At 36.7% G+C, this 12,435-nt stretch overlaps 1 protein-coding gene across 1 annotated transcript; it reads left to right on the top strand.

Annotated features, from left to right (window-relative positions):
* Nucleotides 1–345: 345 nt before the first annotated feature.
* Nucleotides 346–12,435, top strand: LOC140947445 (dolichyl-phosphate beta-glucosyltransferase-like). Its single transcript, XM_073396551.1, has 11 exons — nt 346–482; nt 582–762; nt 2,642–2,688; nt 4,141–4,209; nt 5,221–5,313; nt 7,382–7,495; nt 8,328–8,390; nt 8,708–8,791; nt 9,117–9,184; nt 10,218–10,303; nt 10,623–12,435. Exons 1-11 carry the CDS (start codon nt 396–398, stop codon nt 10,739–10,741), a joined length of 1,011 nt encoding a protein of 336 aa, XP_073252652.1. The 5' UTR covers nt 346–395; the 3' UTR covers nt 10,742–12,435.

The following is a 12,435-nucleotide window of genomic DNA, read 5'->3' as shown; positions in this document are numbered from 1 at the left end:
GATCAGCCTTGCATAATTTAATGTGTCTATTTTGTATATTTTTGAAAGTGAAGAATGATCATCGCAGTAAATGAATTATTTCATATACTTCACATCCTTTGTATATTTTTGCTGACCTTCTATATATCCTACGTTCTGCAGCATATATATTCGTTTGCGGTCCTTCAAATTTAAGGTGCGGAAAAATATTTCCGCAGCCTGGGGCACCCACAGTAAACCCACAGGGTACTTGCAGGGAGCTCAGGGGCCTGGATTGAAATTAGATGTAAAGAGACGGTTGGCGGGTTCTTACATGAACAACTGAAAGTGCTCATGCTCAGTCTTTTCTCGACCCAACATATGGCTCGGCTACTAAGTGACGACATGATCCTTTCTTCTTCTCTATCGATATCAGCATGAATGTAATCTCTGTTTTCCACGGTTTATCTTTTACGACTCTTTTCTACGCTTTGCTTCTTTTAATTCCAGTAATCTTAGTAACGGTGAGTAGCTTTGATGAGACTTAAACTTTATAGCAAGAAAAAATATATTTCCCCATGGGCGCAATCTTATTTTTTTTATAAAATTTGATCTTTTTGCAGATTCTCATTGGTGTTCGCTTGACTACTTGGAATCCCGTACCAATGTTTTCTAGATTCGAGAGTGAAAAGTATTACAAGGATCCAAACAAAAACAATGCAACATATCCGTTTCCTTTCATGGAAGAAGAAGGTTCGATCGATCTGTCTGTGATAGTACCTTCATATAACGAGGAGGAGAGACGTACGTATACGTAGTAGTTACAAACTAATTACTTTGCTTTTGTTTAATTAATTTGTTTAGCTGTTCATTTGAATGATGTATTTGTTAAGTGGATGTGACAATTTCTTTGGAGGATAAATGCGCTTAAAGCGGAAGGTCGTATTCGATTTATGTTTGGCACGGTGGTATGAAAAGCTTCATAAAATATGAAATAATAATAATGATAATAATAATAAAATTTTTAATAATATTGATAAAAATAATAACAATAATAATAACAAAAATAATAATAATAATGGTAATGGTAATGGTAATGGTAATAGTAGTAAATTGAGGACTAAAAAATAATTAAAAAAAGGAAATAGGGGCTTGTGAGTAAAGATCTAAATCTGAGGCTGCAAGACTCGTGTTTTTAAAATTTCATAGCAAGAATCTTATCTTATGATTTTCATATATTCATAACTTCATCATCATCCTTTCACGGGTTTTTAATGAACCAATTCAACAACCTACTTCCAGTTGGCTTGTTAACTCAGTTGGTAAGAGCGCTACACCGGTATCGCAAGGGTCAAGGGTTCGAATCCCATACAAGCCTGAATCTTTTTTCAAGCTTCCTTTGGCAACTGCAAAAGTTGCCTGCAAAAGTTGCGTCTATAACTGCAGTGATCTACTTTCATATAATTCTTCACCCCGCAGTTTACATGTATGATTTTCATTTATTATATAGATACTGATAAAATACCAGGATTTTTCCTTGTACTAAAAAATCATATGTTCATCACACGCAGAGAAGATACTATTCTTATCTTTCACGTGTGAGGATATTGGTGTCGCCATGGTTACTAACATGATTTTTCTCTTCTTCATGAGCATTTTGACATTTTGGAACAGAAAATAATAAGTATTATTGTCTTTATTTCTCCTTTTCAACTTAATATCGGAGTTTCAGAACGTTTTTGTGACAGGCATTTTGCGATAGGTGACCACTTTAATTGCACTATTTTGCTGTTTCGAAAATGAATAAAAAAAAGTTGTGTTGTGTATCTATAAAATAAACAGAACATTACATGCCCGCTTGGGGATACAAATTTTATCTTCAAGTGCTGAAAGTATCTCTCACTCGTGAGAGATACTTTCAGCACTCAAAGATAAAATTTGTATCTCCACGTGGCCATGTAATATCCTCTATATATTCCTAACTTCAAGAATCTTATCTTATATCAAACCTGAGACAATACTTATCATGTCCCTAGAAAATCTGAGTTTAAGTTTTAACTGAAGCTTTAATGTATGTGTAAGAACTGAAAAGTTTTGAAAATTTCAATAATTCAAAGTTTAAACACAACTCAAATCTTCAAACAGATGCTTGCTGCATGGCTACATACAAAAATGAATTTCTTCTAACACACAAAAAAATATAGTGTAAACAGTAATAGCCGATATTGTTTGTAGGGTTTCACTAGACTTCAAAACTTTCGTATGAAAAATCCAAGACTCAAAGAGGGTCTAAATCCAGTGATTTTGTTATGAATAGTTATTGTGAGTCTTGAGACTCATCTTGTGAAATATCATGAGTCCCAGTCCAGAACTATGGAGTCCCAGTTCAAAAAAAACAAGTCCCCAGGTTGTTATGTAACCATCCAGTAAATCTAAAGACAGACTCCAAAACTCCCTATTACAGTGTACTGAAATAAAAATATACTCCTTCTATTGTCAAGCACAACAATTAAGACTAAAAGAAATATGCGCCATTAAACAACAGCCACTAGAACAACCACAAGAAATGATCACAATGAATAATGGAAAATCAACCCTAACAATAATTTGCTAACTCAATTCAATCTTTTCATCCTCTGGTGGTAGTTACACTGTACTGAAGATCTTTTTTTCTTTTGTACAGTTCCAATAATGTTGAATGAAACTTTAGAATATCTGGAAAATGAAGAGGTAAAAAAGATTGTATTGTTTCTTAGGCAGAGTTCACTTTTTGGTCATTCTTGGGCACTGTGCCTGAGTACAGCACATGGTGGGCACTAATGTGAACACACCTCTGCTAGAATTCAGGCCCAGTACTGGTGCATGAGTATACTCAGGCGCAAGTGGGTACTGGGTCTCTGTGTGCACACAATTTTTGTAAGTTCTGGGGCAGTCCACTGATTTGTACTCGCTGCTAAGTTGACATTTCAAAATGGCATCTAAAAAGGTAAAATGGAGTAACTATGTACACAGTCACATATCAGGTACTCAGGGTGTTAGACTTGCCCACAAGTCAAGCTCAAAATTTTTCTTGAGCGCAAAGTGTTGCGCTGGGGCCTACTATCTGAACTTGAAATGAGAGGTGAAAGAATCAGGGTGTGAACACAAAACCATTGTGTGCTGGTACCCAGGTACTGGTTCTAGAACACCAAGTGTGGACAGCCTGTTAGTAGTTAAGTATGATCAGAGCTGTCATTAAGTTTCAAAGTAGTTGTAGCAAAATTAATGAAGATTCACCCGTAACATCTTACAAAAAATTTATAGTGTCATCTTTTGCTTTCCACTTGGATCATGCACCCATAATATCAAGTGAGTTCAGCTGTAACAGGTGCTAACAAGTTGAAACTTCCCTTAATGAAAGCTCTGATCACATTAAAGTGGTTTATTTCTTGAAGTAGTCATTGTCTTGATTAGAACTTAGATCAGGGAAAACTTGGCTTCAGCTTCCATTATATGTGATTTTTCAGCACACCTTCCCACATTCACTGTATTTCTCCCCTTTGCCAAGGACTATAGGAAACATGATTTTACTATTTGCAGCCTTATGCACCCATTAGCCCAAAGGGCCATGATGAACGGTTACCCCATGTGCCACAGACTTTCTATGCTTAGCATCTGGTTTTGGTAAAGTCTTTAGTGACCTGCACATAAATTCTCTGGACCAAAACCTTTTTTTCTCTCACGAGTGTCGCTACACTGAAGCATCTCGCTGTATGCAAGAAAAGACTTTGATACCCAGCGCTAGAGTATAATGATACCATTGGTGTTTAAATTCAAACTTGGAAAACTGTTAACACCTGAAATATTTAAGGATTATTTATTGTTAGAATTGGAAGTAGATTACAAAGCGACAACAAAAAGCCAAAAGCTCTTGACTAAGAAGCAGATTACAAAACCACAAGCTAATTCCCATTGCTATTTGCAGTTAAGTTTTCTCACACCTGATTGGCTTTTTCCTCAACACAGTAAGTTGTCAGTTGTTTTTATAAGTTTCCACACCTATAACATCATTAAAAATATTATTTACAATTTTTTTAATGATAATATTTTTATAGAGTTATAGGTGTGTTTTTGTTAATCATTATATATGGGTCACTCTAGTAAATAATTAACTTGATTGCTTGGCATCCTTTTTTTTTTCAGAAAAATAAGCCATCTTTCACATACGAAATTCTAGTTGTAGATGATGGTAGCAAAGATGAAACTTCTAAGGTGAGTGAGAAAGAATAAGGCTAGCTGTTACAGGTGTCTGCTCTCAAGTGATGGTTGATTTGAGTACTACTTTGCAGCCAATGAAAATGAGAGAATTCAATTTTGAGTCAGTTAAAAGGAACATAGAAATAGGTGTTCTGCACAGTTCAAAGAATCAGTCAAGCCTTGCTTAGATATCACAATAACAGTACAAGAGTAAACAGTTGGAGAATATCTTCAGGAAGCAGAAAAAAAGGTCTGCAATCGGAGGGCTCTTTCCATTTGTCAGAACTGACTAGCCAGCCCATTCCCATCGTAATGAGAACTTCACTTTTTATCAAAACTAACCAAACATCAGTCAAATCCTAAATATTATACCCAAAGGAGATGGTTTTTTCAGCAAAAACTATTGGAAAAAAGGCTAATTCATTGCCAAAATATCTGGTCCGGCCATGGTCCGGCCGGCCAGTTCTAACTTTTGGAAAGCGCCCGGAGTCAGCTGCTTAGTATGGGAATGGTTTCTACTAGCACAGAGTTCAAAATAGTATTATTTTTATGGATGCAATGAGTAGAACTGCCCACTTATGACTTTGTTTTTTAAGAGAGCTTTGACTTTGTTTATTGTCTTTAATTCATGGATGTAGGGTTTATTACATTTTTAAGAGCAGACCTCTGGTGCCAGGGTACTTGTGAAATCATTATGCTGTGAATTGAAGGTTTTGTTTTCCCCAGTTTGTTTTAGCACAAAGTGGAGAATGTTTGGAAGTTCTGTCAATGACAGAACTGTGCTTTAGCAGAGCCTGTTGTCCCCTGGCACCTACCTTTTCCTATTGGGTGACTAAGGAATCCTAGTTTTTTTGTACAAATCATATGCTGGGCACCCTAGATTTTAGAGTTTCAGAGCACTGGGCTTCCCTTAATTTTCCTTAGAGCCCAGCCTTGTCTGAATAACACAACTTCCAGTATAATAGACTTTTTAAAAAAATTAGTCATTTTATTTAAAGTTGTATTTTATCCTATTTTACTTTATAGGTGGCATTAGAGTATGTGAAGAGATATGGTGTCCATAAAATACGACTTTTGACTTTTGAGCAGAACCGAGGCAAGGGTGGTGCAGTAAGGATGGTAAGATAAGTTGAGACAAGAGGAAGGGATTTGATTAGCTCTCAGTGGGTAAAGATGTAAAATGAACAAGTACTACATCTAAATTATTGTTACTAAATGACTACAGCTTGTACAAAATGCAAAGACATCCATACCAGTAGTTATAGTCCAGCAATATGCTTGTACAGTATAAAATTCTGGTCTGGTCTATCATAGTGTTACAGTGCAAGAGCCCCCTGTCACCTTTCAACCAGTAATTATTTTTCTTTGTAAGTTTTTGTTAATAAGCTAGCCTAACGTATAGGGGGTTTGTGAGGAATCAGGGCTGGCTCTAGTACCCCCCCCCCCCCCCGCTACTTTACTGATTGCCCCATGTAACTGATTTGTACTCTTCGATGACAAGGACACCCTTGGTGCTGGCTACCCTGGCTGACTCTAATATGATTTGCCCAAATTTTCTTACTAGAGCTCAACCTTGAGAATAGTAGCTAGAGCAATATTTGTGTTTTACATGTAAACTTAGAATTTTTGATTTAACAAAAAGACACTTTATTTGAGTGTCAAGGTATTTAGCATGAAAGTACTAATTGGTGATACTATTTTTACGCCTCCAACTGGAGACGGGACCGCCATGTTACGCGGTCATCCGTGCCACAGGAAGGTCTAGCCGCTTGCAGTGCAAAGGGAGTGAGTATTGGTCAGGTTCCAGGAATCTAACCCGCGACCTCAGCGCTCCAAGCTCATTTTTTCAATAAGTCGCCTTTTGGCGACCTTCATTTTTAAAATGGTCGCCAATGGAAAATTTCGGTCGCCAAAAATTGTCGTTTCATTAACGCAAGACACTTCATGCTACTTACATGAAGGAGCTACTGCTGAACGTTGTGTACGGAAATAAATCGTGTTTTTAACACTCCATTGTTACTTGCCTGCGGGTTGTAAACGCAGTACAAGATGGCAAAAACAGGCAAAGACATTTATGAGAGGTAACCAGAACAATTTACTACAAAGTCGGATGTTGAAACCCGGAACATGTATTTGCAGTGATATCATTGAAACAAATCTGATCAGATACGATTACGTGAATATACATTTGTTCGTACCGTCTACTTGCTAAGAAACATCTTTCTTTAGCTAAATCATTGGCATTGAAACCACTCACATATGTAAATTAAAACTTGAATCAACAATAACAATAACAATACTTCTGGCCTAAATAAACGTTTCTTACTTCAAAGTTGATGACAAAAATACTGTTTGTACGTGCTAAATGAAACTTGCCTGAATAACTTCCACTCATTGTTGACGTATATCAGTATCAAGTTATTCTTAGTTATCCTAATAAATATCTATATATGGTTTTCTAATCACGAAAAAGCAGTGCTAACACTTGAATTTATCACGACAACGTATTCAGTATTCTGTCGGGGTGGCCTGGGTGTAAGTCAACCCCCGCCGGAAGTAGTTTGGGCTCTCCCCAGTTTCTCCCACCTGAGTTTTCAAAATGGCCGCTCAATGAATTCGAAGCTGCGATACGCAGATCCTTATGCCAGAACTGTACACATGTCTTGCCATGCAAGAGGAACAGATTCATCATTGAATTTACACAGAAGAAAAGCTTGGTAATATTTCTTTAATTTAACGATGATTCAGTTAAAAAGCGATAAAACGTGAAGTCAACTTTATTCTTTTGAGCTTATATCCTTTGGTCGCCAAATGGCGACTTTCGCTGATAATTCAGTCGCCAATTTTTTTTTTCACTCGCCATGGCGACCAAAATGGTCGCAGCTTGGAGCGCTGGACCTACTGCTCTGCAGTCAAGCGCTCTACCGACTGAGCTAATCCTGGTTGCTGTTGCTCAATTTGCAATTGGCCTGGGTGGGGTTGCAAAAAACATCTTAAGATTAAGGGAACTCGTAACTATTCTTTCAAAACAATAGGTTATTGTTCCAGAACAAAAGTTAAGAGCTCTCTTATCTTAAGAAGGTTTTATGCAACCTGGCCCTGGTCTCTCTATGCAGGTATAGCTAGCTCATTTTATTTTTCTCTAACCCATACACACCGCCTTTATCTTTTTGTTGCCTTTATGTAGGGTGTGCTCAGCTCAAGAGGAAGAAGAATTCTTATGGCTGATGCCGATGGGGCCAGTAAGTTTTCTGACTTGGCAAGACTAGAACAAGCCTTAGATGATCTTAATGGCAGGAAGGTATGCTCATTACTAATGTGAAAAATTTCATTTATTAAGTGTAACCAAGAGCTTACTGTTGACTCTGAGGTTACAACTCGTGAGCTAGTAGAACCAATGAAAACGCAAAAAAATTGGAGGGGAGCAGTTATTATTTGCTAAGCTTGGTGAACTGGATTCATGAGCTGATTTAGCCTGCAAATGCAACCATCTATCGTCGCTCCTTGCTGCATGGGACATTTTGCAGGAGAGACATCTGCACCTCAATGATACAAATGCCATTATAAGGGAAAAAATCTCTCTTGAAAAGGTGTATTGGTTTACAACCTTGGGCAAAGAATTTAGGGATTAGGGACTAGGGAGTAGTGTACCTTAGGGATATTTCTATCATAGTCTCTTAAAAACTGAAAACTGAAAACTGAACTCAACTGAACTCAAGAGACATTCTTGTGGTAATTGCCCCTCCAACCATAACTAAAACAAAATTCTCTAATGTGATTGGCTATCAGCAGCCCAGTATGTGTCATGCCTAAGCTATTGGGACAATATACATCACTGTGTGCACTTTAATAGCTGGACATTGTTGAATAGGCTCTTTTTTTCTGTATTTCACGTCTAGAAACAACTCTTGGAGGCTCTGGTCCTTTTATTTTTAGTTTAAATTATTGATCCTAGTTTTCGTTTTAGTTTTGATTAATAATATTGGTATTTGTGTTGTCCAATGTGCTTGTTACTCACACTTGCGTTTAAACAAATCAGCCTCTTGATTTTGTGTAATCATTCGTATACATGATTACTTGATCATTTCTCTTACCTTTATTAATGGATTAGTTATTGATTTTTCTTTATTCAGGGGAATAAATTTGTGATAGTTTGTGGTTCACGAGCACATCTTCAAGATGAAGCAGTAGCAAAAGTAAGTAATAAACTGATAACAAATATTTTGTTAATAATAAATGAAAAGTAAATTCAAGTTTTAAGCTTCAAGTAAAGATAAGAAAGGATGGAATACTCTACTTTTTTTAACCTGTAATGAGAAAAGTTGTAGTGGGGTTGTTGATGGTAGCTCATAACTCCTTCATTTTCTCTGTGCTCATTGATGCTCTTTACTCCGAATGTCAGATAGGGCTTCTGATATTTTTCTCTTTCCACGCGTGTCTGTGTATTTTGCTTGCTCTTTTATGCCCAAGGAATGTAAGGACTACTGTGTAAAAGGAATGTTTTTCGTTGTAGCGGTCTTTTTTGAGGAACATCCTGATGTATGGCTTTCACTTCCTTGTGTGGTTTCTTTGTGTTCGAGGAATTAGAGACACACAGGTGAGAGAATATTATCCTGAGTGAGTGATGTCACCTTAATAACCAAGTCATTTTTGCCTATAGAACTTTATTTAATATTTATTTAATATACTTATTTGTCACTATGTTGGAAGAAGCAAGCATGGCCGAGTGGTACGCTTGCTGAACTTGTTGTTTGGAAGCCCTGGATTTGACTTCCACTTCAATCAAAGCGTTTATTATCATGTTGTCTTTGCTTCTGAAGTTTGCTGGGACAGTGACCTTAGGGTGTAGTGAGGTCAGGTGTCACATTGTGTTTCAATTAAAAAACTGGTTTGCTTAGCTCTTGATCATCATATTGTTTCAGTGTGGATTTAAACTTTTTACAAGACCTGCAGCGCTGTTAACCTTTACTGCACTCCATGTTGAACGGTGGTAAGTTCTAATAAAACGCTGTTAAGAATCTTAGCCTTGCAATAGATATATTGTCGGTAAAATCTCTCCTCAGGATAAACCAGTATTTGACCAGGTTATCAGTCTTAGAACCCTAACAAAAAGCTAGTCTTAAAAGGGTGAGGAAAACTGCTTTAAAGGTGATGTTACACGGGACGATTCGCAAAGACGAGTTTTAGTGCAACCCACCGTTGCAATGTTGTAACAATGTTGTAACTATTCGAAACAATGTTGCAACAATGTTGCAACGCTGTGTTGCCCTAAAAATCTTCGTTGCGAATCGTCTCGAGTAACATAACCTTGATGTAACCCTAGAATGACCCATTTCAAATTGCAGCATGTGCGGCCAGATTAAGATTTCTTTTTCTTTGACCAAAGTAACACCACTTCTTTTCATTAAACTAATCTTTTATTCCTTTATCTTATCTATAAGCAAAAGCGGAGCTCCCTCTGTCGTTATAGAAACTAAGTCTCACAGTTCCTTGATTTGCTCTGACGAAGGACAAGCTAGCACTTGACACTGCTGCAAAGAATGCCTTAGAATTAGTTAACTTGCCACGTTTAAGGCTGATGTTTCAGCAACGAGTGAAGTTATAGCTCCATAAAATTGTAAATATTTTTAGATGTAGAGAGATTCGTGTGGCACAAATTTGTGCTGCCACCACACAAACGTCTGCAAAATTTCGGGACTTTGCAGAGCCATTTCTTCGATAGTTTTTTGGGGGTATTACTCTCTAACTTAGTAACTTCGCTGATTTTGAAGGCCTCTTTTCCAGCAGTGTCCAGGGATTTCCGCTAACTGGTCAATGTAAAAAGTCTCAAAACCTTGGTAAGGGTTTTTCCCACAATAAACTCAGTCAGATGTGTAGACTGTTCCAGGCATTCCAGAAGTGTAGAAAGAACTTATGTGTTTATGTCCACTTTACTGTATTTATTATTAAAAACCCAATTCCTCGTTGTTTTCACGTGTATTTGTCTGTTATTAGCTGACCACCCACGTTTTCTTCCTTTGCAGGGCTTTTGATGTTGAGCTGCTTTACATTGCTCAGCGACTGAAAATTGCCCTTGCAGAAGTAGCTATCAACTGGACGGAAATAGATGGTTTGTACACAACATATTTTGCGAATTCATATTATGCTTTTAAAGATGGAAGACCTGTCTCGAATGAAATTCCTTCTGCTAGAGTACTCCAACAATTCCAACACTTTTCTTGTGGTTAAAAATAACAAGTCTGACGCAAACAATCATAGGTCAATGCTAGCTGGTTGTGAATTGTTACGCAAAGATAACCCGCCTCTTTCAAGTTTGAATTACACATGTACTTCTTTCGTTTGAGCAAGTAAAAAGACTATACATTCAGCTGCTTTCTGGTTTTATTTACAAACTATTAACTAATTATTGTATGTTTTATTTTTGGAAGGTTCAAAGATGATTCCATTCTGGAGTTGGCTTCAAATGGGCAAAGATCTTATTCTTATAAGCTTGCGATATGTTGTCGGAGCATGGAGAATTGAACCAATGAAGCTTAAATCTCAATAGGTTTTTCAAAATTAACCAATTTCTGCCAAAGACAAGTTACCTGTTTTCGAATATTTTTAGCAGATGAATTATTTTGTCTTGAATAGAGATATTGTTTTAGAAAAATTGAGGGAAAACCTTCTTTGCCTTATTATGAAGAATTCCTTATTGAAAATACCGACTAGTCAGCACCCGTTCGTGGTATCTCCGCCATCTTATAAACCAACATAACTCTTTTCTTGTTGCCCACACGAGTTCACAGTATCAGTGGTTTATTTATAAGATCAGACAGGCGAGGTTTTTGAACTCATTTATAAACCTAATATAAGCGAATTATCTGTCTGTGAGACAATAAACCGGCATTGGAGTAATCCGATTTATAAATTTAAAGAGATTATTTATCTCAGATAGAGGTTCGTTTGCCAGAACATGCAAGTTATATTTACGTTGTTCTGCTGGAACTTCATAGTACAGGCGATTCCAGCAATTATTTCAGCCGCCAATGACTTTTATTATAATAACCTATAATGAGTTTCAGTTCTCTCACTTGTGCATTACTAGATACTAAGGGTCGGTTATTTTAACGAAGTCTAACTTAGGACGCGGTTTAAGAAATCTTTCGACCTTCAGATCTCTTCCTTAGTGGGTTAATTTAAGAACATAACTGCTTTTCTTGTCTACGCTATATGCTTTAATGAAACTATTCACGACAAATGGTGTTTATACAAGAGCGTTGGGTAAACTGAAAAGGACTTAGAACGCGGTTTTGTTAAATACTGGTTAAACTCCATTTAAATAACCGGCCTAAGTGATAGTTTCCGTTTTTTCCCCTGTGTACAGCATGAAACATTGTTGACCACAATTATGACAGTCGCAGTATCAACGTACGTTAATTTAAAACCCCTTTAAGTCCCAAAATCAACATACAAATTCTCCAGACTGATCTTCTTCATACAGCAATTAGTCAAGAGAATTTGATAAAAGATCAAAGAATTTCTCCTTTGGCGATCATTTTATCAATTCTAATAACTTTTAACTTTTGTCTTTTGATTTTGTATTAGTTGTGTTGGAGAAAATTGATGTTGGTCACTCTTGCGCACACCTCGTGTAGTGGGACCCTCTAGCGATAAAAATGACATGGTGCTAATTCTACCTGACCTGGCTTGGAATTTCTGGAATTGTATCTTTAAGGGTTCTCAATTATTCAATAACCACCTTTAGAATTTAGGTATCCTTTAGGGTACTGAGAAGACGAGTGACGCGAGGTATTAGCGCTAGCAAAGGGAGGATTCTCACTTAGTGTCAGTTAATTTGTTGTTTTAAATTCACTTTACCTTTCAGTTTAAGGGGTGGTTTCGAGGTATTACGACAAGCATGCCAGTCAAAGTCAGTTAAGGCACTTTCTAAATTCTTTATTTTGGAAATTAAAAATTCTTGGCTGCCTACACGTGTCATATGCCTATAGTTTTCACTCTCCCAAAGTTGCCTTTCTACCTTGTCAATTTTCACAATTACTGGAGTAATAACTAAAAATGCAAAGAAAATTATTTGAATATTTCATGGTAATGAAATATTAAGTATTAAATGGCATATTTTAATCTTCTTTACATGATCTTCATTAAGTTATTTTTAATCGCTTCTGGTTCACTATTAAAATGAATCAATTGTTTGAAAAGATAAATCTCTTAGAATAAAAAAAATTGCTTTTTTGAGAA

The sequence above is a fragment of the Porites lutea genome, chromosome 9 (genome assembly GCF_958299795.1).
Source record: "Porites lutea chromosome 9, jaPorLute2.1, whole genome shotgun sequence".
Classification (NCBI taxonomy): domain Eukaryota; kingdom Metazoa; phylum Cnidaria; class Anthozoa; order Scleractinia; family Poritidae; genus Porites; species Porites lutea.
The sequence above is the reverse complement of the archived record's forward strand: the minus strand, read 5'-3'. Positions and strand labels throughout refer to the sequence as shown.